This window comes from Lissotriton helveticus, chromosome 9 (assembly GCF_964261635.1).
Source record: "Lissotriton helveticus chromosome 9, aLisHel1.1, whole genome shotgun sequence".
In the NCBI taxonomy this organism is placed as follows: domain Eukaryota; kingdom Metazoa; phylum Chordata; class Amphibia; order Caudata; family Salamandridae; genus Lissotriton; species Lissotriton helveticus.
In genome coordinates this window covers 916,415,902-916,443,627 of record NC_136070.1, presented here as the reverse complement: position 1 = coordinate 916,443,627, position 27,726 = coordinate 916,415,902, and the positions used below count along the sequence as shown (strand labels likewise).

At 45.5% G+C, this 27,726-nt stretch overlaps 1 protein-coding gene across 1 annotated transcript in view; it reads left to right on the top strand.

The window, feature by feature from the left end:
• The window catches only part of RYR1 (ryanodine receptor 1), a 1,073,089-nt gene that overhangs the window by 811,516 nt on the left and 233,847 nt on the right, over nt 1–27,726 (top strand). Inside the window, exons 77-79 of the mRNA XM_078661091.1 lie at nt 20,230–20,281; nt 20,703–20,768; nt 20,875–20,974. Of these exons, the coding sequence (XP_078517217.1) occupies nt 20,230–20,281; nt 20,703–20,768; nt 20,875–20,974 (218 nt within the window). The remainder of the gene's footprint in view (nt 1–20,229; nt 20,282–20,702; nt 20,769–20,874; nt 20,975–27,726) is intronic.

Below are 27,726 nucleotides of genomic sequence, written 5' to 3'. Positions count from 1 at the left end.
GGCTCCGTCATGGGACGAAGAAACGCTCTTTTTCTCGAAAAAAGAATATATTTTTCTTGCAGGACAGTTGTAAATTTTCCGGGAAAGTACGTTAGCCTGGAACATTATAACATATATTTAAGAAAAAATAATGTTCGGAAGTAATAAAAAGCGTAATTTTTAGGTCATATGACCAAGCCTTTCATCATTAGAATAAGAAAAGTAAAATGAACCAATGAAAAGTTTTATTAACAAGTCACATGACTTGTTATGCTTACGTTACGCGCTGCGCGCCCCGGATGACTTCCGGATGCGCTAACGCGGCGCGTCATATGACGCATTACGCGACAACGCAGGTCCAGAATATAGTCAAAATGTCTCCACCAACCAGCGGTCGGAACACAACCCCTTTCAGCAGGCTAAATAGTTCTGTTAAATGACAACAGAAGGGACAGGCAACAAGAACCATCAGTCAAAGAGGGGAGGGCTAGTTCTTCTCTACCGGGTTACATTGGGGCGCTACCGGAACTGATCGAATTGGTAGTCTACAGTGTTTCTGGATGTTTCAGACTGAAGCTGGGGTTAGCATGAGAGCAGCACCATTTCGTAGCTCCGTCGTGGCCATTCCGCAACCAATCATGGCAGCCGCTCTTTATCGTTATTTTGGGCGGGGTGGGTGGCGGAGCCGAGCTGTTTTGCAGCCATCATTGTGTGGAGTTCAGTTCATCTCACTAGTTTTGTATTTGTCATGAGGGGTTGTTCCTAATGTTTCTATTTTAGCGAGGTCAAAAAGAGATCCCATTAGTGGCCTACTGATTTTGCTTGATTCCTTTTCTTTTTATTTTTACACGATTTTTCGTTATCTGCAAAGACTAAACAGAGTATTGCGAGTCTGTGTTTGTTTGTAAATAGAGAATGAACCAAAGAGAACCAATTCTAAAACAGTAAATACTTGGATAACAATCAATCAAATGGAGAGAGAAGCAGGCACGACGTATTACAACGGGGGCAAAGGCCTGCGTTAACTACCCTTCACTATGTGCAAAGAGAGAGTACTCCTAATAGAAATGAGGGGGGGGGCACCATTCAAAGCAGATCAGTGTGCATAAACACGAAAATGTTTTCACTTACCACGTACTTGACATTCGACAGCTTATGATATTTGCTATTAAAAAACCATTGAAATTCACTGAAAAAACCATAGGTTATAGACCATATATAGTTAGGAATTAGCATTTACAAAACCTTGAAAATTCACTGAAAAAACCATAGGTTATAGACCATATATAGTTAGGAATTAGCATTTAAAAAACCTTATTTTACTCACACAAAACCATTGAAATTCCATATATAGTTAGTTGCACTAACTATATATCGCGCACCCGCAATCCACTGCTGATGATGTCACATATTACATCATTCATGACATGGTCAGTGACATCACTGATGACATCACTGTTGACATCTCAAATGACATCACTGATGACATCACTGATGACATCTCAAATGACATCACTGATAACATCTCAAACGACATCACTGATGACATCTCAAATGACATCACTGATGACATCACTGATGACATCTCATTTGACATCAATGACCACATCACTGATGATATCATTCATGTGACAATACAATGCATCTCCTCACACTTTAATATAACCTCTGTTACACCCAGTGTTAAATACAGAGTATAATTTTTGAAACCATTGACACACCAATACTAGTTACTACATACGCACTCAGTGATTCCTATGTTTACACACACATTCACTCATTTACCCATACAATCATTCATACATACAATCACTCATCTTTACAACACTATCATATGCACTCATACACCTATACAGACTCTCACACTCTGTCACTCATCCATGGAGTTACTCACACACCTAGTCAGTCCTGTAAATAATCAATCACACTTCCATTTTCTAATCTATACAGTTAAACATAGAGCACCTTACATTTTGAAACATATACTAACACATACTTACTCTGTTATACAATCATTGATACAAGTACACATTGATCTGCACAGAGTCACACACCTCCCAGCCAGCCACACACACACTCAGTCTCCCATACAAATACTTGGGCAATCAATCAATAACCCATATAGTTACTCATATAGCTACTGACCAACACATGCAGCAGTTTACAGAACAACAGACATAATGATGCACAAATTAAGACAGTTTAGTCACTAACCCATGCACTCAGTGAGACACATTTAATCACTCACTCATACAGTCAGTCACGCACCTACTAAATCCTTCATCCAGACACTTCTACATCTACTCATTCTTCAATATGTGAAACATATTTAAACTTTTCAGAAACACACAGTCACTGGATGATGTCATCAGTGATGTCATTTGAGATGTCATCAGTGATGTCATCAGTGATGTCACTGACCATGTCATGAATGATGTAATATGTGACATCATCAGCAGTGGATTGCGGGTGCGCGATATATAGTTAGTGCAACTAACTATATATGGAATTTCAATGGTTTTGTGTGAGTAAAATAAGGTTTTTTAAATGCTAATTCCTAACTATATATGGTCTATAACCTATGGTTTTTTCAGTGAATATATATATATATATATATATATATATATATATATATATATATATATATGAGAAGAACTCCGTTATGTCCCAAAACACTGCTTAGAACACCAACGAAACCGGACCCAATTGGAAATTTTGCAAAGTATTCTTTATTTCATCCTTGTGCAGACAAACACTGAATGGTTTTGTGTGAGTAAAATAAGGTTTTTTAAATGCTAATTCCTAACTATATATGGTCTATAACCTATGGTTTTTTCAGTGAATATATATATATATATATATATCTGTAATAACAGAAAAGTAAAAGTGTCCTACCTGTAGATGGGGAGTAGAACTGTTTGATTAGGAATCTGCAGGTAGATCAAGTATCCACCAGAAACATTATTACCGAAGGTAAGTAATTTTTCCTTCTGATGGATACTTCTACCACCAGCTTCCTCACCTTGAATACATTTCTCGGACAATATAATTGATGTGGTGAGTCTAAAAGGAAGACTATACAAGGAAATCATGTAGTACTGAATGTTTGAAATGCCAATTTAAACAGTAATGTTTGGTGAAGATGGGAAGGGATGCCCACTTGCTGCTTTACGTATGTCCATCACGAGCACTCCCCACACCAGGACTGTAGTGGAAAACGTTCCTCTGGTGAAGTGACCCAGATTTGCTCAGGTGGCTCCTTCTTTACTAAAGTATATCAAATCTTTATGCACAAAAGAATCCAACGAGAGAGGGTTCTTTTCTGGACTGCTTTTCCCTTCCTTTGGCCTGTTATCCTATAAAGAGCTGATCTTCTGATCTGATCTGTTGTGCATTCAATGTAGAAGCAGACCACACTTCTATTGTCTATCATGTGCTGTTTCTGGTCCTCCTTTATTTGGTGTGGTGGGGGTTAAAATATGTGTAGGGTGATAGACTGACTAAGATAGATGAAGAGACCATCTTTAATAGGAAACCCAACTAAGTTCGAAGTACTAGCTCGCCAGGAAGAAACATGAAAGACATGGACAAACGTTTAAGGCCTGCATTTTGCTAATGTGATGGACCGCCGTAATAGCAACCAAAAATACAGTTTTGAAAGTTAGGGACTGCAACTGTCAAATGTGCAGAGGCTCAAACAGAGTCCACATCAAAAAAGAAGTTAGAAGCAATTGCTAGTCCTATTGAGGAATAATAAACGGTGGTGGTGGAAATACATATTTGAGTCCCTTCAAAAGTGAACCACCACTGGTGACAAATAAGAATGATTGATCTGCCATTCACAAAAAGCCGGCAAAACTGCTATATTTTCCTTTTGCTGCACCCACAGCACCCCATGTTCGGCCAAAGATAAGAGAACTGCGGAATGTTGCTTAGCTTACCTTCAGAGCATTGATTTTGTTGTGGGAACACCAGTGTACAGGAATGTACAGGAAACAAAATTGGGCAGTGTGCCAGAATAGACAGAACTGATGAACGAGGAGGTAATAAAATAGCATTGACAACCTATGTCGTAAGGCAGAAAACATGAAGGAAGGTGGAGATTTGATGTAGAATGTTCCCACCCTAATTCGGAGAGGAGATCCATCCTGAGTGGAAAACAAAACAGAAAATGACCAGGTGTGGAATATCTGTGTCTCTTACCCTTCTCAGCTAATACAGGGCAATGCGAATGGCATGGACTCAGTCTTGGCTAATCTTCCTTAGAACTTGAGGAATCAAGAACATGGGAGGAAACACAAAATTAAGTAGTATCTCATTCCCACAAGACCCCCTGTAACAGAAGCTGGAGGGTACAGAGCAGCAGGCAGTGGGTGTTCTCATGAGTGCCAAAAGGTTCACTGGATAAAAAAGCCCAAAGGGCGAAGGGGCCTTGAACTACATCTGGGTGAAAACACTACTTATGATCTATGAGACGCTGTCAGCTGAGGCTTTGCTCTGATGTTCAATGAGCCAATTAGATGGTTGGCAACCCTCCACAGGCCTCTTTGGTTGGTTCTTGAGATAGAGGATGACCTCCTGCGATCCCACACCTCCCTGTTATATTGTCAGTTAAGATCTAGACTGGCTATCCCCCCGAACTGACTGGAGGAAGTCCTTGAACGCTAACTAAATAACCCATAGATCTAGCAGATTGATGTGTAAACCCTGCTCCTCTGGAGACCATAGGCATCTGATCTCCAGATCCTCTTGATGCATCCGAATGTGGACCACCTGTCACTATTGTACGACCACTGCCGTCCTTTATGAGGATCAAAAAGCACAGAGAATAGCACGCACCCCTGTACTTTTTTCTGCTCTTGCATCAACTCTGCTGCTCCCTTTTATAGCAGGACTTTTACTGTTTGCTGCACGATGTTGAGATGTTCTTCGGATTGACTGCTGGGGAAGCATTCTAGTGGTTGCTGCTGGAAAGGTATGGTATGTCCTTTATCTTCTATTTCTAAGACCTGTTGGTACGAAGTAATGCTCTTCCAGGCCTATACAATAGAGAATACATATCCTCCCACTGGCAGTACATTTACTTTACAGCCGAACTACCTTGGCTTCCCTGGTGGTGCCTGGGAGGAGGAATAGGAATGCACTTGTTTTGCGTGGTCTTTGTCTCGGCCTCTGTACAGGCGCAGGAGTTGATTGGTCTGCTGTTGCATTGAGGCTGATGAAAATTGGTGCTATTTGGTTATCCCCTGATACAAGATATTGGTTTGCAAAAAGTGCCTCTCGCTGGTGCTTGAAGACCCAATGACCTATCTGTAGCTCAACCCTCCATAAATCTTTCGAAAGCAGTATCTGTCTTTTGGCCAAAAAGTTTCTAAACATGAAAAGGAAGGTCTATTAAAGTATTTTGGCAGTCTTCAGAAAAGCCAGAGGCATGGATCCAAGCATGTCTCCTTAGGGTGATTGAAGAGCTCATGGAATGAGCACTGGAATTAGCTGTGTCTAATCCAGTTTTTATTATGTGATGGTTTGCATCATCTCTGTCTCAAACTACCCCAGCAAAGTGTGGTCTGGTAGGTTGGCAACTACCATAGCTGCCATCTTCCATAGGCCATGTGTGTAGTGACCAAGAGGGCATGTTGCATTCATGGATCACTATCCTTTAGTCCTGTTAACTACTTAAGTAGTGATAGGGTGTGGCCATGGTTCCCTCACTGTCTCGATCAGTGTTGCATTAAAGAGGATAAAGGGTTCATTAGATGGAGTTGATTCTTTGTAGAACCTCATTTAAAATGTTAGGATGGTGCTCTAGTGAAGGAAGGGTAAGTTCTAAGGTCGCTCACGGTTTTAAATGAAAATACACTATTTCTGGTGGAACTGGACATTGGGTTGGAATTATGTCTATTTGAGGAGAAGTGTAAAGTCCATTGGCTTTCTGAAGGGGTGTGAGGTCTGCGGAACCATAAGAAAGGAAGGCATTAAAGAGACTTCAACATGTGTACGGGCCTGACTTTGACCCAAGTCTAAATCAAATAGATTGTGAATAAGGACACAGTTAAGACTGTGAGGGTCCTCTCTGTTCCCTTCCTTCTTAGGTAGACTCCTTTCTCCAGTATTAGGGGTGTCTTTCATAGATTCACATGCCTGAATCATTCCCCGTCGTCGGAGTGGGAGTCCCACGGTATATATAAAAGCAATAAATGCCATAAAACCTATAGCAAATATCAGAGATAATAAACCAGGAAGTAAAGTAGCACCAGCTACAGTAGAAAAAACTTCCACATTAGTGACTATCCTAGTCGTTATGTATTAGTCCAAACTGCAGCCAATCAGGCGACAGCACCCACCAGAATGTTCTCCCCAGAGGCTCAGGCTCTCAGATTTTCTACCGCACGTCGTGTGAAGGGAGTCTTCCTGAGCTCTGCTCAGTTTTTTCTTCTACATTACTAGTTTCTTCAACTTTCACAGATGTCTTCGTCAAAATCCCTTTTCAGGGCCTGTGATTCTTGTGGGAAGCCAAGACTTTTCAAGGAAGATCCCCACAAGAAATGTTTATATTGCCTTTATCCAGAACATAAGGCAAAAGAGTGCAAGATCTGCCGGACCTTCCCCCCTAAGACCATCAAGGATAGAGAAGGACGACTGCTACTGTGGCTCAACAGACTCAAGGACAAGGATGACCCTTTGTCTGAGGTAGGAAGCTGTGCCTCTGGTTCTTCATTTCTTTCTACTAAGAGGAAGGCTGAAACAGAAGTTTCATCTCTAAGGGCGAAGGTGGCTAAGAAGGCTAAATCCTCTCAGGATGCTCCTGGGCCTAGTACTTCGAGTAAAACTCTTCCACCTACTAAAGAGGATAGTACGCCCTCTAAGAAGTCTGGGAAAAATTCAGTTCCCAAGAAATCTTCAAAATCTGCGCCTCCTCAGTTGCCACCATTGACAATTTCAACGTCAAAAAAGGACTGTGTTTCCTCTCATGTGGCCACGTCTACCACCTGCACTGTGACTTTCTCCTCCCCAAAGCCTTCTCTTGTCATGTCTTCAGCTTCCTCGCCTACACTGGTTCATGTCCAGATCAGGCCTATCTCGTCGTCGACAATTGTCCCGTCGACGACGGCCAAGGTGCCGTCGACGAGTTTCTCGTCTACGTCTATGATGTCGACGGTTGGATCCCCGTCGACGATGAAGTTGGTGCCGTCGACGAAGCCCTCGGCGTCAACGGCCTTTCCGTCGACGATAAAATCCTCGTCGACCGCGAAGTCCACGTTGACGAAGCCACCGTCAACGACCTCGACGACGTCCCCGTCGACGATGCCACCGTCGACGATCTCGTCGACGAAGAGATCCTCGTCGACGACGAGAACCGCGTCGACGAAGCTACCATCGACGACCCCGTCGACGACCCCGTCGACGACGATACCGTCGACGAGACAACAGTTTCAACAGCATACGGATGTACCATCGACGCCGCCTCTATCAAGCTGTACTACCTTGCAAGTGTGGTCAGCGCACACAGCAGGGATTCCATTACCATCACCTGCAACTACGGCTACGCTGCTGAAGAAAAGAGCTACTACAGAGACGATTTCTTCTACGCTAGTAGTGCCAGACAAACTCTTGGATTCCGATGAGGAGGGATCCTATGAGGATGAAAATTTTGGGGCAGCTAGAAGTCCATCTGAACTCCGCATTAAGGTTCAAGAGGATGTAGAGGAGGAGATGGAGGACACTGGGCCTACTTCACGTGCTGACAGGCCTGCTCCCGATATGCAGTTGCCTGACGAATTGTTTCGCAATCTGCAGTACATGCTCAGTGATTATTACAGACGTTTCCCACCTTCAGAGTCTGGTGAATCTGTACTATCTACACCAAGATCTAAGACAGCGACTCCGCTTTCTAAGCAGACTCAACCAGTGACTGCTGTACCGTTGGAGGAAGGACGTCCAAAGTTACCTGCCTCGGATGTTTCAGCTCCTCAGCCAAGGGAGGAAGAGTTCTCAGATCATGAAGAACAAGAGGAAGGAGAGCTGGATAATGTGTCAGAATCGTCGGAGTATGAGGATTACAATGCGAACACGCCCTCTCCGGCAGAACATGCTACATCTGAGTCACCACCTGTGGACATTGCCTCTTTCCACAAGATCATGGATAGAGCAACGAGTAGGTTTATGATAACCATGGAGTCAAAACAAGAAGAATGCTTCTTGTATGATTTTAAATCTTCTCCACAGAAACAGAGTTGGACAATTCCAATTATAGATTTCATTTGGAAGGAAGGACTAAAGATCATGTCCAAGCCAAATTCCTTACCTGCAGTGCTCCCAAGAGTAGATAAGAAGTATAGGGCGCCAAATTCTTCTCCAGAATGCCTCATCGGACAAGCTAAAGCAGACTCTGTGGTAGCGCAGGCAGCGCAGAAGAGATCTTCTAATCCGACGTCTCAAGTCTCTGTTCCACCAGACAAGGATGGGAGGCGCCTAGATTCTATCGGGAAGAAGGTTTCTACTATTGCAGCTACAACCATCAGAGCCGCAAACTCCCTAGCCATCTTAGGAAGATACGATAGGCAGATGTGGTCGGACATCTCGCCGTACATGGACAAGCTTCCCGAGCCAGATCGAACTGAGGCTAAGAAAATCCTGCAGGAAGGAGAGTGTGTCTCCTCGGAAATAATTGACGCTGCAGTGGACGTTGCTGCCACTGGATTTCGGCAGCTAGCGGGTGCGGCTGTTCTCAGGAGGCAAGGATGGTTGAAGGCAACATCCTTCCGGCAGGAGGTCCAAACCAGAATTATAGACATGGCATTCGATGGGGAATTCTTATTTGGAAAACACGTTGATGAGGCTCTGGAGGCCATCAAGAAAGATACTGAAACAGCACGTTCGCTGGGTACTCTGCAATACCGGAAGTCTTCCTTTCGTGGAGCAAAAGGAAGAGGGAATTTCTCCAATAGAGGAAGTTACAACCAACAGCGCTCCTATTCTTCCGCCCAGGGAAACCAAAGATTCCAGCCATATCGGCAGCAAACATATGGGCAAAGGAGAGGAAATTTCTCTCAACCTCGAGGAAAATCTAATTATCGAGGAAGAGACAATAAGAAATGAGGTACGCATCCTGCCACCACTTTTTGCCAACCCGAACCAAATTGAAGGAAAAATATCCCAAAATTACTTAAATTGGTCCAAAATTACCACAGACAAATGGGTCCTGGATGTGGTAGCCAGAGGTCACATTTTGGAATTCGTAAAAACTCCCCCAAATTGCCCCCCAAAAGGACCCCCTCCAGCGCACCTCAAGGAGCTGTTCATCCAGATCAACACCATGATCCGGAAGGGAGCAATCGAACGAGTACCTCATCATCAGAAAGGAAAAGGCTTCTACTCCAGGTTTTTCCTTATTCGCAAGAAGTCGGGAGAATGGCGTCCCATCCTCGACCTGCGTGCCCTAAACAAGTTCCTGAAGAAGCTAACATTCAGGATGCTAACACTTCAAGAAATCCTCCAATTTCTTTCGGCGGGAGAGTTTATGGCAACACTCGACCTTCAGGATGCATACTTCCACGTACCGATATTTCCACAACATCGGAAGTTTCTGAGGTTCAGAGTGGCTGGCAGGGACTTCCAGTTCAAAGTCCTTCCATTTGGACTGCGTTCAGCTCCCAGAGTGTTTACCAAGATACTGGCCCCAGTGGCTGCACATCTTCGGTTGCAATCGATACAAATATATCCATACCTGGACGATTGCCTTATCAAGGCCAGTTCTTTCGACATGGCACAAGATCACGTTCAAAGAACTCTGTCACTGTTGCAAACCCTGGGTTTCTCAGTAAACTTCGAAAAATCACACCTCACGCCAGCAACAAGAAAGACTTTCTTGGGAGCGACACTGGACACCAAGCTCACCCAAGTATTCATCTCAAAGGAAAGACAGGACAAGATACAACGACTCGCTGCGGCACTGTTATTAAAAAAGTGCGTTTCAGTGCGCATGTTCAAGTCCTTCCTCGGGATGCTTTCTTCCTGCATTCTTCTCACCCCCAACTGTCATCTTCGGATGAGGCCCTTGCAAGACCAGCTCAGTCGCCAGTGGATCCAGGTATCAGGATCCTTCGAGGATATCATCCAAATTACACCGCGAATGCGACAGGAGATAAAATGGTGGACCCACCGATCCAACATACAAGTGGGATGCTCCTTCCTCACGAAGCACCCAGGTTCATAGTAACGACCGACGCATCAATGACAGGCTGGGGCGCACACCTCCAAGGCATGACGGTCAGCGGGAAATGGAACAAGATCCAAATGAGATGGCACATAAACAGGCTAGAGTTGCACGCCATATTTTTAGCCCTGAAGTCCTTTCAAGCGACACTACAAGGTGCCACAGTTTTAATACGGACAGACAACACCACCTGCATGCATTATCTGAACAAGCAGGGCGGCACAAAATCAGCCCGGTTGTCGCAACAGGCACAAGAGATCTGGAGTTGGGCCCTGACTCACAATATCCATCTGTCAGCGGTCCATGTTCCGGGAATTGCAAATGTGTTGGCGGACTCTCTCAGCAGGTCCGGGGGCTGCACTCATGAGTGGGAACTACATCTACCATCTCTTCATCGCATCTTTCAGATATGGGGGCATCCGGATTTGGACTTGTTTGCGACATACCAGAACCGGAAATGCCAATACTTTGCAAGCTGGGTTCCCCACAAGTACTCGTGCGGGGATGCCCTTTCGCTGAATTGGAATCAAATATTCGCATTATTCGCATACGCTTTTCCACCGATACCTCTGATCCCGAAAGTCATCAGGAAGATGAAGAAGCAGCCATGCCGGTTGATCCTGATCGCTCCACGATGGCCCAGGCAGTACTGGTTCACCGAGCTACTCCTTCTCTCGGAATGCAACCCTATCCAACTTCCACGCATTCCGAATCTTCTCTCCACCCAGCAGGGCAGGGTATACCATCCGGACCCGAACTCGCTGAAATTGTCAGCTTGGCTCCTTAGCACATGGAATTTGCACACCTAAACATTCCACTGGATTGCCAGGAGGTGCTGGCAAAAGCCAGAGCTCCATCCACGATCAAAACCTACCAACTTAAGTGGAAACGTTTCTGTGCATGGTGCTAATCTAATGATCTACATCCCATTCATGCAAAACCGGAACAAATCCTTCCTTTTTTTCTGCATCTGGCCAGATTGGGGTTGGCACATTCTACTCTTAAAGTCTTCCTAGCTGTCATTTCTAGATTTCGTCAAGATGGATCAAACTCTTTGTTCTCCGTAAGGATCATACAACAATTTTTCAAAGGATTATTTCGTATGTTTCCGCCTGTCCGGAAACCTCCCCCAGCATGGCATCTCAATGTCGTACTAACTCAGCTCATGCGTCACCCTTTTGAGCCAATCCATAAGGTGGACCTGAAATTTCTGACATGGAAGGTGTCGTTGTTACTAGCCTTAACATCTGCTAGAAGGGTAAGCGATATTCAAGCGTTTACATCTAAAGCACCTTTCATTCAATTCACCACGGACTCCGTGGTACTACGTACTAATCCAACGTACATGCCTAAAGTGCCTCTGGATTTTCATCTGAATGAGCCGGTTGTCCTCAAGACATTCTTTCCAGCCCCACAGTCTTCGGCTGAAAGAGCACTACATTCATTGGACATTAGAAGATGTCTTAAATTTTATCTCTCCAGAACTTCTGCCATCCGCAAGACAGACCAACTGTTCGTGGCTTATGGGCGGCAACGCCGGGGCTGTGCAGTTTCAAAACAGACCATTGCTAGATGGGTCTCCTCTACGATTGGACTTTGTCATCAGCAGGCCGGTAGACCCTTATAGGCCTTGCCAAGAGCACATTCTACAAGGGCGGTTAGCTCTTCCACTGCCCTTTTTGCTGGTGTGCCTCTTCGACAGATCTGCAGAGCTGCTACATGGTCTAGCAGACACACCTCTACTAGACACTACTGTCTAGATTCAGCAGACGACGCAGATGCTTCGGTTGGAAGAGCAGTGCTGCGTAATCTTTTCAAATAAGGTGAGCCTCTGTTTCCTCCTCCTCCTATATGCTCTTTAGACGTTCTTTCAGATTAATGCTTTTGTATAACTGGTATCCTGTTATATATATATAAATGTATGTGTATATGCATTTGATACTCTGACGTCTAAGAGCCTTATGTTAGGAGTACTGCTTACTATTCTGATTCAGGCATGTGAATCTATGAAAGACACCCCTAATACTGGAGAAGAACAATAGTTACTTACCTGTAAACAGGTGGTTCTCCAGTATTGGTGTCTTTCATAGATTCACATGCAACCCGCCCGCCTCCCCCCAGAGACTCACTCAGGCATTTTTTGGGTTTCACTCCCGTGCGAGAAAATCTGAGAGCCTGAGCCTCTGGGGAGAACATTCTGGTGGGTGCTGTCGCCTGATTGGCTGCAGTTTGGACTAATACATAACGACTAGGATAGTCACTAATGTGGAAGTTTTTTCTACTGTAGCTGGTGCTACTTTACTTCCTGGTTTATTATCCCTGATATTTGCTATAGGTTTTATGGCATTTATTGCTTTTATATATACCGTGGGACTCCCACTCCGACGACGGGGAATGATTCAGGCATGTGAATCTATGAAAGACACCAATACTGGAGAACCACCTGTTTACAGGTAAGTAACTATTGTTCTTCTTGGCCATACTTTTTTGACTGGCAGTAGAGGTGACTCAAGTGATGTAGTATCACTTGAGGCGTCAAAGGTTACAGTGCCAAGGTGATACTCTGTGTTGGTCCTGGCGTTGGTGATGGTGGTGGTGACGGCCCTGGGACGTTAGCCTCAAGGGTAGGCAAAATTGTAATAACATCCACAGGAGGAGTGCAAATGGCACATTCAGCATTGGAAGGGAGCAGAATGATGTCCCATACAGACCCATGGGGCCAGGTGGCACACCAGAAGGACTGCTGTTGTTTGAAACATCTCTAGCATCTCTTGGAGGAACGATGCTGGATTTGTTCTTGGTCCTGGAAAATCAGGGTAAGCCTGTGTTGGTACTGAGAAAGCCAGAGGCAGTTGGGGTTCCAGTGTTGGTACTGGGTTCAGTGGAGTCAGGAAAGCCAATTGAGGGGACAGCTTCACTAACTGTGGCTTCAACAGAGATTGTAGCTGGGTAGAAACCCCAGGAATCCTACCTCAGTATTTGTATATGTTGGGAGAAGACAAGTGGTTCAGCAACACCTTTTTCCCTTGAAGATTTTGATGAGGGAGAGGAGTAGGAAGTGGACCTTGATCTGCAGCAACCACTTATGTGGTCTCCCTTTTCCCCATCCATAACAAGTTTGGCTTCTTGTAAGCTTATTGCCTTCGGCTTCATGTTCCAGCAAAGATCACAACTCAACAAGTTTTGTCTAAAGCTGAGGCACCATAGATTATCGTGTAGCTCTGTAATAGAAATTTGTTCATCACATTTCCAAAGGGCTGTAATTCTGAGTTTTTAGGAGGCGTCAATGTCTGTCATCTGCACAGCACTGTAGGAAGCTGGCTTTCTATGTAGCACCAAAATGAGGTACACTATGTAGAAAGTCGAGATGACCCTTAATGTTTTACAGGCCTTAAACTAATAATCCCAAATGCTCTCTTTGTGGTAGTGTAGACTAGCAGGTTATGCTTATCTGAGGGTAGTGTTGAGCATATGTTGTACTCACAGAGTCATAAATGAGACACATACTCAAGAAGAAACTCAAGACCAATTTAGAAAAATAACAGATTTTTATATAATTTTAGACACCAGGATTATCAGAATCAGATAAGTACTTTAGATGTTATAGATTTTCACAGGAAAAGCAGTAGAAAGTCACGCTGTCAGATTTGAGGAATGAGCCTTGAATGCAGTAATGCTATCCTATGGCAGAATCATTCACTGCATAGGTACACTTACAGATGACTTACAGAACTGTTCTTCTGGACTTAAGGTAAGTAGGGGCCACAGTCCAAAGAAAGTACCAGCAGTTTAAGTTTACCTGCCCTGGGGTGTCCGGGTGCAGAGGTGCTATATGCAGTGGTAGCTTCGAACGCTACATGCTAAAGCCAATGTACAGAGTACCTGTAAGAAAAGTACTGGAGGTGGGGACTGGGGAGCCAATCTGGCATAACCTGGGGGTGGGTCGCTCGGCTCTTGAGAGTCACAGGACCACAGAGGCATTGTTGATTTACTTGAGCACCGGCTGGGGAGCTCAGGTGCAGAGGAGTTTAGTCTGGTGGGTCAGACTATCCCTATTTCTTGGTGAACCTGCAGGAGAGGGAAAAGAAACACAGCAGGGCCACTCTCAGTGTGGAACTGGCCTCTCTTGAAATCCCTTGACGTATAGGTAACTTTTGGCGGTGGTGGTGTTGTAGTGGTGTGAACACAAACAAGCACTGGTGCTTGCAACTGGCTCTGGTACCCCAGCTATTGGTGTAGAGAGGTTCTGGGAAGACTCAGCGTCTCGAGATCTGGATGGATAGACGCTGCTGACCTCCTAGACACTCAGTGACCTCTTCTTGGTAAGTTGCTCCCTCGGTAGACCCGATGGTCAGGAAAACAATGTACCAGACAGATGCGGTCGGCGCTTGCAGGTGCAGGAAAGTGGCTCTTCCTTTCCAAGGGAGATATTGCTTGTTCGATGAAGTGATAGGCAGACCTGCAAGGGTTTGGGGAGACTGTTCCACTTCTGGATGAGTTGGTCTTTGTGATTTTTGGGACAGCAGCAGCCAGGCAGGGATTTACGACAAGTCTGGTGCTGGTCCGCAGTTCTCCCATCTTCGGCTCTTCTTTGTCCCGCTACTTCTTTCAGGAAGTACAAAAGGGGGTGGTGATGGACGGAGTATCTGAACCAATCAAACACTCACACCCAGTCAAAAGATCTGGGTTTAATCCATCACCGTTCTTTAGCCCACTCTGCCACCCCAGTTCAGACATGGCTATATGCAAATCAGTCTGACCCTGTGCCTCATGGGAACAGTCCAGCCCGAACTGCCATGCCATGCCTTCCCTGGACCGGAAACAAGCTTCCGAGGACCGGTTTCTGGCATTACAGCCTTCTTCAGCCCGGCTTGCTTGAATCCAGTGGCAAAGTGAGCAAGGGACTCACGTCTGAGCATACCCTGCCACACTTATGGCGGCCAAAGCGGTACAAAAGGGGGTGGTGATAGACGGAGCATCTGAACCAATCAAACACTCACACCCAGTCAAAAGATCTGGGTTTAATACATCACCGTTCTTTAGCCCACTCTGCCACCCCAGTTCAGACATGGCTATATGCAAATCAGTCTGACCCTGTGCCTCATGGGAACAGTCCAGCCCAAACTGCCAAGCCATGCCTTCCCTGGACCGGAAACAAGCTTCCGAGGACCGTTTTCTGGCATTACAGCCTTCTTCGGCCCGGCTTGCTTGAATCCAGTGGCAAAGTGAGCAAGGGACTTACGTCTGAGCATACCCTGCCACACTTATGGCGGCCAAAGCGGTGCAAAAGGGGGTGGTGATGGACGGAGCATCTGAACCAATCAAACACTCACACCCAGTCAAAAGATCTGGGTTTAATCCATCACCGTTCTTTAGCCCACTCTGCCACCCCAGTTCAGACATGGCTATAGGCAAATCAGTCTGACCCTGTGCCTCATGGGAACAGTCCAGCCGGAACTGCCATGCCATGCCTTCCCTGGACCGGAAAACAAGCTTCCGAGGACCGGTTTCTGGCATTACAGCCTTCTTCAGCCCGACTTGCTTGAATCCAGTGGCAAAGTGAGCAAGGGACTCACGTCTGAGCATACCCTGCCACACTTATCACGGCCAAAGCGGTACAAAAGGGGATGGTGATGGACGGAGCATCTGAACCAATCAAACACTCACACCCAGTCAAAAGATCTGGGTTTAATCCATCACCGTTCTTTAGCCCACTCTGCCACCCCAGTTCAGACATGGCTATAGGCAAATCAGTCTGACCCTGTGCCTCATGGGAACAGTCCAGCCGGAACTGCCATGCCATGCCTTCCCTGGACCGGAAAACAAGCTTCCGAGGACCGGTTTCTGGCATTACAGCCTTCTTCAGCCCGACTTGCTTGAATCCAGTGGCAAAGTGAGCAAGGGACTCACGTCTGAGCATACCCTGCCACACTTATCACGGCCAAAGCGGTACAAAAGGGGATGGTGATGGACGGAGCATCTGAACCAATCAAACACTCACACCCAGTCAAAAGATCTGGGTTTAATCCATCACCGTTCTTTAGCCCACTCTGCCACCCCAGTTCAGACATGGCTATATGCAAATCAGTCTGACCCTGTGCCTCATGGGAACAGTCCAGACTGTTCGATGAAGTGCTAGGCAGACCTGCAAGGGTTTGGGGAGACTGTTTCACTTCTGGATGAATTGGTCTTTGTGATTTTTGGGACAGCAGCAGCCAGGCAGGGATTTATGACAAGTCTGGTGCTGGTCCGCAGTTCTTCCATCTTCGGCTCTTCTTTGTCCCGCTTCTTCTTTCAGGCAGACAAATCTGAGTCTAGTGTCTAGGGGCCACCTAAATACTACATTCAAGGGTATTAAGGGGAGTGAAAGGTAGTAGCCAATGGTCTGCTTGCCTCTAGGGTCACTACCCCCCTATATGACCACTTCCTGTTGGGAGTGGGGATAACCGTGTCCCAGAGTTCCAAATCCCACCAAACACAAGAGAGTGGAACTTTTCTTTAGTGGAGTACATCAGGTAGCCCAACTTAGGAGTGAGACTAGTCTGGAGGTGCAACACGCCTACTACATAGCTAATTTCTCAACCGTCTTGGTGGCAAATGAGCCTCAGACTATGTGTTGGCATTCTCCAGGTCTGTAGGTAGTTGCTGTTGCATATTAAATGTGGCAGAAGCTTTGAAGCAAAACAATCAAGCTAGCCACTGGTCTAATGAGTCTAAACAGACACTTCAGCAAGAGTAGACCTAAAGAACTGTGTTCCTATTCTCAGAGGACAATCCTTAAAAAAGGAAAATCCTTAAAAGAGGACGGATTCCCATCACTCTCCGAAGTGACATGCTTCATCATCTGGGATCACCTCCTATTTGCACACTAGTGTAACCAAGGGCTACAACTCTCTCTCTAAGACAGAGGAGATCGCAGATGTTTTCAAAATAGTTTGATGTATTTAGGGAGCTCTATGGGATCCAGCAGATGTGAACAAGTTTTATTTGTGAGAGTTATGGACGAGTGCATAAGAGTGAAAAGTGAATATATAATTGGGTAGCAGGAGAAAAAAATTGAATAGGTATCTCTTGTTATCCAAATTTAAAAACAGTGCAAAGGCAGTTTTAACAAAATAACTGCAAGGATGTAATCTGGGTCTACATGTTTCAGCCACTGGAATTATCAGTAATCCCAGGCCTTCCTCAGGACCAAAATAAAGTACTGCTACTGCGTAGTGAAGATATTAATGAACAAATGAAAATACAAACAAGGTTTGGAACAAATACAACCATGTAACCTGATATTAAGGTATTCAGATCCTCCGTAATTTACAGAATACTGGTGGCACACGTATCTTACGAGGAATGGACCTCACCTCACCTGTCGACAGCTCAGGAATTGAGGCCCCGCTCTGTCCGTCGGTACCCCAGCAGACATTGTTTCCTGGCCACAGAGAGTGCCGGCTCTCACCTACAGGGGGTCAGAAACTCATCTGTGGTGGCAGGCTGGATGATACCAGTCAGCCAGCACACTAAGAGACTAGTAGGTTTCAAAGGGCACCTCTAAGGTGCCCTCAGGGTGCATGTCAGGACAAATCCAATACTGGCATCAGTATGGATTTGGCACGACAAGGCATTTGATTAGAAACACCATTATGGAGTTGGGTAACTTATAATGACTAGTGCCCGGTACATATACTTAACATAGTTACCTGATCACTTGAAATATCTAGCAATGGAACTAGACATCACAGGGGCATATTTGCACATGCAGATGTACCCTCATATGTAATATAATACACCCTGCCTTAGGGCTTTTCAGGCTTGCTGTAGGAGTGGCTTATATATGTTGCATGCAGTGTCTGTGGGCATGGCACACAGGGTGTGTGCTAGTCCTGTTTTCAGAAGGGCGTGCACCTTTTTACACAGCCTGCAGTGGCAGTCTGCATGTAGTGTTTGTGAGGGTCCCTTACGGTGGCACAGTACATGCTGCAGCCCTTAGGGACCCTCTTTAGTACCATTGCCTAGGTAACATGGGTACCATGTACACCAAGGGTGTGAAAGTTCTTGCTAGTTGGGTTACAATTGAACATGACAGTTTTAGGGGAAAGAACACTGGCACTGGGGCCTGGTTAACAGGCTTCAGTGCACTGTCAGAGTCGAAAAACTAGCATCAAGCACTTCAAATGGGAGCAAAAAGTGGGGGGACATTTGCAAAGACGTATAACTTCCTACAAGTACCAAATCTCTTTCCTCATCTGAGGTGAAGAGTGAAGCTCCAGATCCACATCTTAAGACATTGTGAAAATGGAACTGACATTGAGTCCCCAAAGTGCCTGCTTTGTGGCTTCATTGACTGCACCACTTGTCCACTTCCTGTGTTGAGATGGACCAAGAGCCACCTTCCAGCGCCAGAGATGTATGACATAGGTTTCAGATCCAGTCTGCCATGGAATGGTCAAAGGGGAGGAGTCTGTAGGTAGAAGTGACCTATTAATTCACTACAGTTGTAATTTGCAAATGTTTCAGTAGCTCACAAACTTGGTAACATTGCATGTCAGTTTACTGGGGTATTTCATTGCTATATTCTCAAACATTGCTTGCTTATACCTATTTTTCTAACCCTCTGTCTGCGTAGTTTGTGTTGCATTAAGTATTCTTAACAAGAACATATAGGATTGCACCTTACTTTAAAACAAAAATATTTTCCATGCAATAAACATGTTTTCAAGTGAATATATCTCTTTCCTATGTAAAAAGGTACTCAGCATCTGAGTGAAACATTGCTGAATCATTTAAAAAATCGGCTGAACTCTAAGATAGTTAAAATCAATTCAGTGCCCCAAATCGTTTAGAAGAGAATGTTAGATTACTTCATAATCTTAGAAATGTGTGCATAACAGTTCTAAAAATGCATTCTGTTCTTTGTAGTAGTGCATATACTCTCCGAGAAGGCACAAAGGATGTGTTTTAAAGCATGAATGATTTATTCTTTTAAATGTGTAGATTTCTTTCAAACGGGTTATCGTAAGACGTACAAATTTTATTTTAAAGGGTGCTCACAATATCTTGAAATGCACCCAATTTTGAATTGGTTGATTATTTTAAATGAGATCAGAAATATTTATTAAGAAAAGCACAGCATTCACCAAAACTCCAAGAACTGTTCTATAAATGTTGTACAAAAATAGAACAGAATTGTAAACAACCTATATGTTGCAACCCTTCAAAAGGTGCACAGATTAGATTTAAATTATTTGAAGAATTCCCTTAACTGAGAAAGATTATATGTACTGAATCATTCAAGAAGGCACGGAAGTCCATGAATGAATGCAAGTCTTTAAAAATCACACACAATCTTTTCAGGGAGTACTTACTATTTATTTTAATATTAAATACTTGCTGTTGTCAAATGACACTTGTGCAGTTTACACCCTCTCTTCCCCAAGGCATCAAAGCACCTTTCAGTAAACCTGCATTATGACTTTCCAAACATTTCCATTGCAGACAGAAGTTTCACTAGTTTAGTTTGGAGGAGCGTGTGCTTATTTCATTAAAACCTGCTCCAAATGCTTTAATATAAATGTGTGTTTCAAAACACTCAGTTAGGACGTCTTCTTATAAGTTGCACATCATTTTTTTTTAAGATGCACAGAATTAATTAAAATAAATTATTCATATGAAGTTTGAAGAGTTGTTTAAAGAAACTGTGGACTGTGATGCAGCCTAGCTCAGAACTTGATTGTGGACTTCAATTTTGGCATAGCTGTAATATTGCCCCTGTTGTGGTCATGCCAACTTTAGAGTTGTCCTGCCAGATCCCTCTATGTGCAGAAGCTGTGACACTCCACAGGTCATAACCGGCTTGGAGAACCAATGTGTATATAGTGAATGTGGTACTTGTATTTTAGAGCTGACCTTATCCACTTCTGCCACAGTTGTTATGACACTGATTGTGAAGCAGTAAAAGTCAACAGGCGGAAGATTTTGCAGTGGCGCATATACAGTGCAGTGATTCATTTCTAATGGGCTCAATTTCTCGGTTCTTACAGCAAACTGGATGAAGATTACCTTTACATGGCTTACGCTGATATTATGGCAAAGGTATGTGACACAGTGGCCAGCATTGTCCCAGTTACTGTTCTTGTTCTGTGTAAGGAAACTGCCAAGAAAGCAGTAGCATTACTATAGCACTAGTTGGACAACTCCCCTCCCCAAATGTTAATCTATCCCCCTCAATAGCTTCCCATTCCTTCTCTGTATTGAGTCCCCTGATATGTCTTATTCCAGCAGCGAGGCCCTCATCAATAGCATCCTATGTCATATCCCATGTACTATTCCAGCACTATGATTCCCAGCAGCAGCACAGTGGCTATAAAACTGTATCAGATTAAATTAACAAGACCTGAATCAAAGAATGACCATGTTAAGAATCTATGAGAGTATACAGAGTTCACTAATAGTACAGCATTTGTTTAAGAAATACCATACTTTAATATAGCCTTGTTTGTTCTTCAATCATTAGAGCTGTCACCTTGAAGAAGGTGGAGAGGAAGGTGAAGAAGGAGAAGAGACTGAGATTCCGTTTGAGGTTTGTATCCACGCTTAATTTGTGTTGATGGTACATATACCTTGCTGATGGGTTACCTTTGTGTCAGTTTTTCCCCTGTGATTTTCCCCTTTCCTCTTAAATGTAGGAAAAAGAGATGGAGAAACAGAAGTTGCTGTACCAGCAATCCCGCCTGCACAACCGCGGCGCTGCCGAGATGGTGCTGCAGATGATCAGTGCTTGTAAAGGTGAGTCATAGTGTGTATCTCTGGTTCCAGGTGTAGTTCAAATTTTTTGAAAATATATATTGTTCTGTGTAGCATTATCATACTTGTTTCTACTGATGTAATAACCAGCTTAAAACGACTCTACATACTGGTGTTCCCTAAAGAACTTAAGACAAAGGGGACCAAATCCAGTTTTTTCTGTAAATGGTTTCAATGGTATCTCCTGAAGGAAGGGAGGTGAATGAGACTCACTTGAAATCTGCCTGCAAATGGAGACATGCACATTTCTGAAGTAAGTGCATCAACACACTAGGCTCTATTGCTAGCTGCTGAGCAACCCTCATCTCAGTCTCAGTTGTCAGTAAAGTGAAAGTGAATTTCTGATGAAGACTTCTAGCTGCAGATTCCTCACCTTTTGAATATTCACCAGGCGTCAGGCTGAATCCAGAAACTTTATAGCATTACCTCTGCATACCAGAAGGTAGCGCCATGCGACTTCGCAATAACACCATTCCGCTCCAGAAATGACGTGCTGCAAAGGCACCACTCTTGCACGCTGATTCTGTTCCTTTCTTCCTACTCCATGAGATATTGGATACAGAGCTCGCTCTCGTTTATTTGAGACGCTTACACCGATATTTTACATGTCTAGTGTTTAATGGCTGTCACCTCCTAAAACACCAAATTTCAAGTCCTGTAGGACTGTCATAAACAAATGTCTGTGACAGATCCCCATCAGGTGTGCCTTTGGTGCATGGGGTCAAGCCATGACTCCAAGACCTGCGGTAACTGCTTGTCTATGAACCTGAATTCCATCAGGGAATGCTAAGGGAATCTTTACATTGCCAAGCATAAGAAGACCCCCCGCTGGTAGCATTCTAAATCGCACTCCATGCCCAAGGCCCACTCTCGGTCCCATTCCAGGAATCAACAGAGCCCCTCCAGAGGTCGGTCCTCGTTGTCCTCCAAGTCCTCAGATAAGCGTAAGCAACACACAAACAATCAAACAGAGATTCTGCTCCCTCACACCACCTGCATTCGCCTGAGCAAGCTAGTGGTGGTGCCACCATTCTTGATATCGCTCCTGAAGTCGAACGACTTCAAAGCCGATCCCACAGCTAGTTCCTGCCCAATCCTAGCTTCTAGAGCCTTCCGCCACACCACATCAGATCAAAGAGTTCCACCTAGCCATGTTCTGGCTCTTTGGATTCCTTCAGACTCCCTCTGGTAATCCTTTGGGCCTCAAGGAGCCAAGAGGGCTTCCACCTGTGACACCAACAGCGGGTTTGCCCTTATGGTCAGCTGGACTCTCCACACTTGTGTTACCTCCGACTTTGCTGTCAGCGGCAAGATCCACACCGGTTCGGGGCACGTCAACGCTGATGCACACTTCGTCACCTGAAGAAGTGGCACTGTTTGTCCTCTCTGACGATAGTCTGACATCAACCCACTTTGCACCTGAATCATCCCATGGCTCTGCTTCCCCCACTCATGACCCGAGTGATGAGTGCGCTCAACACTACCAAGATGACAACAGTAATAAGAAGTTACAGGAGTCTAGTGGCCTCGATACCTCCCAAGAAACAGGTCTTTTTTCTTCCTCTGGACCAGCCACAGAGGAATGCATTTCCTACACCATGGTGATGCATACGGTGGCTGAAGCTCTTGACTTCCAGCTCCCCACCTTGGAGGTGAAAACTAATGTCCTGGTGACTCTGCTTTTCTTTCGCAACATCCCTCGCCAAAAAGCCTAGTGGTGCAGGCTTCCACCAGCCGCTCTAACTTGGACATGCTTCCCACCACTCACCCTGATAGGGAACCTATGCGAGTGGAAAAATGTGTGTCTGTTTTTTCTACTAGCTTTGCCCTCTTATCTGTTAATGCCAGCTGTTTGTTGGCATGCTACTAACATCCTTTGTGATTCAGTAGCACACTTCTTCTCTGGTGTGCCCAAAGACCTTTGCCCTGTAATATATCAGGCAATTCAAGATAGTTGTGATGCTGCCAAATTCACAATTCATTGTGGCTTGGACACCACCGATTCCATCGAATGGGCCATAGGCACCAGCGGTACCATTTGCCACCATGTGTCACTGCAAACAACTGGGTTCTTTGGCAATGTCCAGTCCTCCCTGATGGTAACTCCCTTTTATGGGGCTCGCCTGTTCAGGGAAAAAGCTGAATTTTCTCTTGAGCACTTTAAGGAGACCAAGGCTACTGCTCACTCTCTGGGCCTTTCCGCCCTGCCTCGCCAACCGCACCAGTTCCACTGTTCCTTTCACAGCTTTGGCTGAGGTGTTCCTTACCTCGAATCCATCCAAACCCCACCAGGAAACAGTAGTTTCACTGTAAAGACAGTGGTGCCTACTGCCCCAATGGGTAATGTCAACGCACCACCCAGCCTGCCGCACCACCTTCAGCCCCACCTGCCAAACGTTTTTAGCGTAGATTTGCAGGGACACAGCCACTCCAAATTGTCACTGCGACATGTTGGTTCTACAGCTTGTTCTCGGGGTACACCTTATCCTTTCTCTCGTTTCCTCCGTACTTTCTACCGTCCCTTCAGTGACTGACTGAGGACCATCTTTCAATTTTGCAGGAGGAAGTGCCAGACGTTTTGGTCAAAAGCGCTTTTGAGAGTGTGTTGTTGCCAGAAGTAGGATGTGGCTGATATTCCCACGACTTTCTGGTGCCCAAGAAAGACATAGGTCTTCCACCTATTCTAGATCTGTGCCCTCTCAATGCCTTCCTCCAGAAGGAGAAGTTCAAACTGCTTACCCTTGCCCATGTCTTGTCTGTCCTCGACCCTGGAGACTGGATGTTAGCGTTGGACCAGCAGGATGCCTATTTCCATATTCCTGTCCTGCCAGCCCATCAGCACTGTCTGCGGTTCGTAGTGGGAGAGGAGCATTTTCAGTTCACTCTTCTCTCATTTGGTCCTACAAGGCACCCTTCGGGTGTCCACGAAAGTGATGGCGGTGGTGACAGCATACCTTTGGAAGTCTGGGGTGCCATTCTTCCCCTAGCCTGACAATTATCTGTTGTAGGCCGGCTCGCCCAGTAGTCATCAACCACCTACAGACAACGGCAAACCTCCTGTCATCTTGGGGGTTCACTGTCAACCAAAGTCACACCTGACTCCTCAGATGCTCTCCTGTACCAGAGCCATTCTGGACACAGTTCGGTTTCATGCCTTTCCTCTGGGAAAGAGAGTCCAGGACATTCAGGCTATGATTCTGAACTTTCAGCCTCGGTCCTGGATTTCATTTGGGTCGCCTATGAGGCTGCCAGGACTGCTGACCTCCTGGAACCTGCTGAAGGAGGACGCCAGGTGCCATTTGCGGATAGTGCAGTGGGATCTGAAGTCCAAGTGGGCTAGAGTCCAGGGGACCTTTGTCTCCACATTCAGATTTCGGAAGAAACTGCAAAAGATCTGCAGTGGTAGTTATTGGGCTGCAATTGGGTCATTGACAGACCCTTCTCCCTTCCCCACCAAGAGCTGACATTGGTGACCAATGCATCGCTTCAGGGTTGGGACGGCCATCAGGGGGAGTTGGAGATCAGAGGCCTTTGGTCTCTGGCAGAGTTCCAGCTCCAAATCAGCCTTCAGGAGCTAAGGGCATCCCCTGGACGTTAAAAACCTTTCTGCCATCCAGAAAGAGGGGGCTGGTACAGGTACTCCCGGACAACACTGTTGCCAGGTGGTACTGCAGCAAACAAGGCGGGGTGAGGTCACAGGTCCTGTGTCAGGAGTCCTTGCGCCTCAGGAAATGACTGGGCCATCAAGCAATTTTCCCGGTGATAAACCACCTGGCAGGGTCGTTGAATGCCAGGGCAAACAAGCTCAGCCATCGATGCCTAGTGGAACACAAATGGCCATCACACCCAGTTGGCGCAAGGTCTCTCCTACGAATGGGGAAAGCCTTGACTTGCCACATCCAAGAACGCGCAATGGCAGACGTTCTTCACTTTGTAGTTTCCAAGGCTTATCTCATTCTGAGACGTGTTTCACCTCAAGTGGAAGGCAGGACTCCTGTATGCCTTTCCGCCAATACCGCTACTGCCCTGAGTTCTCAGGAAGATCAGTAATGACCTGGCCCAAGTCATTCTATTGGCTCCGGCTGAAGCACTGAGAGTATGGTATCCTGAAATCCTGGGCTTGAGCATATGTCCTATAATCAGTATGCCTCAATAGGAGGACCTATTGTCACAGCAACAGGGCAGGGTGCTGCACCTGGATCTTTGCAATCTTCATCTTAATGCGTGGAGATTGATTGGTGACAGGTGATAACTTCCTATCCATCATCCAGGTGTGGTCATATTGCCAACCAGTCGCCCCTCAATGCAAACTGTATAGGCCTGTTGTTGGGACAAATTTGTGACTTTGTGCAGCACACACCAGATTGACCTCCTCCAAACCGGATTATTTACTGTTCTGTTATTTGTTGTGTCTCTTCCCCAGCAAGGCTTTGCTTTGGCCACAGTTAAAGGTTATCTTTCGGCCTTCTTAGGGGGGCCGGATCAGCCCTCGATTTTTAAATCACTGGTTATGATGCGATTTTTGCAAGGACTGCTACAGATTTCCCCCTTCTTCTTTTGTAATGCCCCATTAAAGCCCATAATCTGGTCCTGACTTTTCTGATGTGCACTCCGTTCGAGCTGCTTCACATGTATCTTTTATGGTTCCTTACTTTCAATGCCATGTTCCTCATTGCCATCGTTTCTTCACAACATGTGTGTGATTTTCAGGCTCTTTGTGTCAATCCGTCATACACTTCCTTCTTTCCAGGCAAACTGGTTTTGCAGACACAGGCACCCTTACTGCCAAAAGTTATAAAATTATACCACGTCAGTCAAACCATCGCCTGTTCAGGGTTATATGCTCTGCCTCACACCCCTAAGGAGGAGAAGAGACTTCTTCACTTGGACCCCAAAAGATCACTGAGCTTCTACAGAGATCGTACCAAAGACCACCAGGTGGACAATCAGCTCTTTGTGGGGTTCACCGGAGTGAAAAAAGGCAAGCTAGTGTAGAAGACTAACATCTCTTACTGGCCAGAGCTTGGCATTCAGATCTGCCATTCAATAGCAAAGAAGCTTGGGTTGTGCCCAAACCAGTTACATGCTCTTACTAGAAGGGCCGAAGCTGCTATCAATGCATTGGCATGCAAAGTCCATGTTCTAGATATTTGCCAGGTGAGTAAGTGGGATTCTCCAGTATTAGGGGTGTCTTTCATAGATTCACATGCCTGAATCATTCCCCGTCGTCGGAGTGGGAGTCCCACGGTACATAAAAAAGCAATAATATGCCATAAATATGTAGTAATACTAATAGAAAATGAACCAGGAAGTAAAGCAGCCAATGCTACAGTAGGCAAAAAACTTCCACATCTATGACTCTCATAGTCATTATGTATAGTCCAAACTACAGCCAATCAGGCGCCAGCACCCACCAGAATGTTCTCCCCAGAGGCTCAGGCTCTCAGATTTTCTACTGCACGTCGTGTGAAAGGGAGTCTCCCTGAGCTCTGCTCAGTTTCTTACTTCTAACTTCATTTGTTTCTACTTTTAAGGATGTCTTCTAAGAAATCTCTCTTTAGAGCCTGTGATTGCTGTGGTAAGCTTCGGCTTTTTGAAAAAGATCCACATAAAAAGTGTATCTATTGTCTGTACCCAGATCACCAGGCCTCTGACTGTAAGATCTGCAGAACCATGCCTCAAAAGACTCTCAGGGATAGAGAGGGTCGTTTACTTCTGTGATTGAAAAGGCTAAAGGATTCTTCTAATCCTGTTTCTGAGGTAGGAAGCGTTACCTCTGGTTCTACTTCAGCCTCTAGGAAGAGGCCTGCGCCTGAAGGAATGTCATCTCCTAAGGCTAAGCTGACTAAAAAACAACCACCTGCTAAGGGACTGGATAAGCCTTCAACATCTAAGACTGTCCCCACAACCAAGGGCACGGAAAGCACTTCTGTTTCCAAAAAAGGGACAATCCTCAAGTTTCCCCAATCTTCTGAGAGGATTTTACCACAGACCTCATCTCCACCTACTCCAAGGAAAGACAAATGAAAATAAGTCGGCTAGCACAAGATCTCATGCAAAGAAAGTCAGTTTCAGTCCGACTATACAAATCTTTTCTAGGGATGGCATCGGCTTGTATTCCATTACTTCCAAATTGCCGACTTCGAATGAGGCCGCTTCAGGAGGAACTAACCTTGCAGTGGCAGCAGGTTTCGGGCACTTTCGAGGACCTCATTCAAATCACGCCACTCATGAAGAAGTCTCTTCTTTGGTGGACACAGAGGTGTCATCTGAGTCAGGGTTGTGCGTTCCTTCAAGAAGCACCAAGTCTAACCATCACTACAGATGCATCCCTCGAGGGCTGGGGGGCTCATCTACAAGGCCTCACGATCAGCGGCAAATGGACTGCACAACAGAAACTGTGGCACATCAACCGTTTGGAACTGAGAGCCATTTTTCTTGCACTCAAGGCGTTTTGTGCCATCATTCAGGACACCAATGTGTTGATACGAACAGACAACACAACAAGCATGCACTACGTCAACAAGCAGGGGGAACTCGATCTCTTCTCCTGTCTCAAGAGGCGCAGGATTTATGGACATGGGCTCTTCACCACAATGTACATTTGCAAGCAGTGCATGTTCCGGGGACAGAAAACGTCCTAGCGGACGCACTCAGCAGAACAACGATCACCACCCATGAATGGGAGCTTCACCAGGAGACAGTGGAACACATATTTCATCATTGGGGTTGGC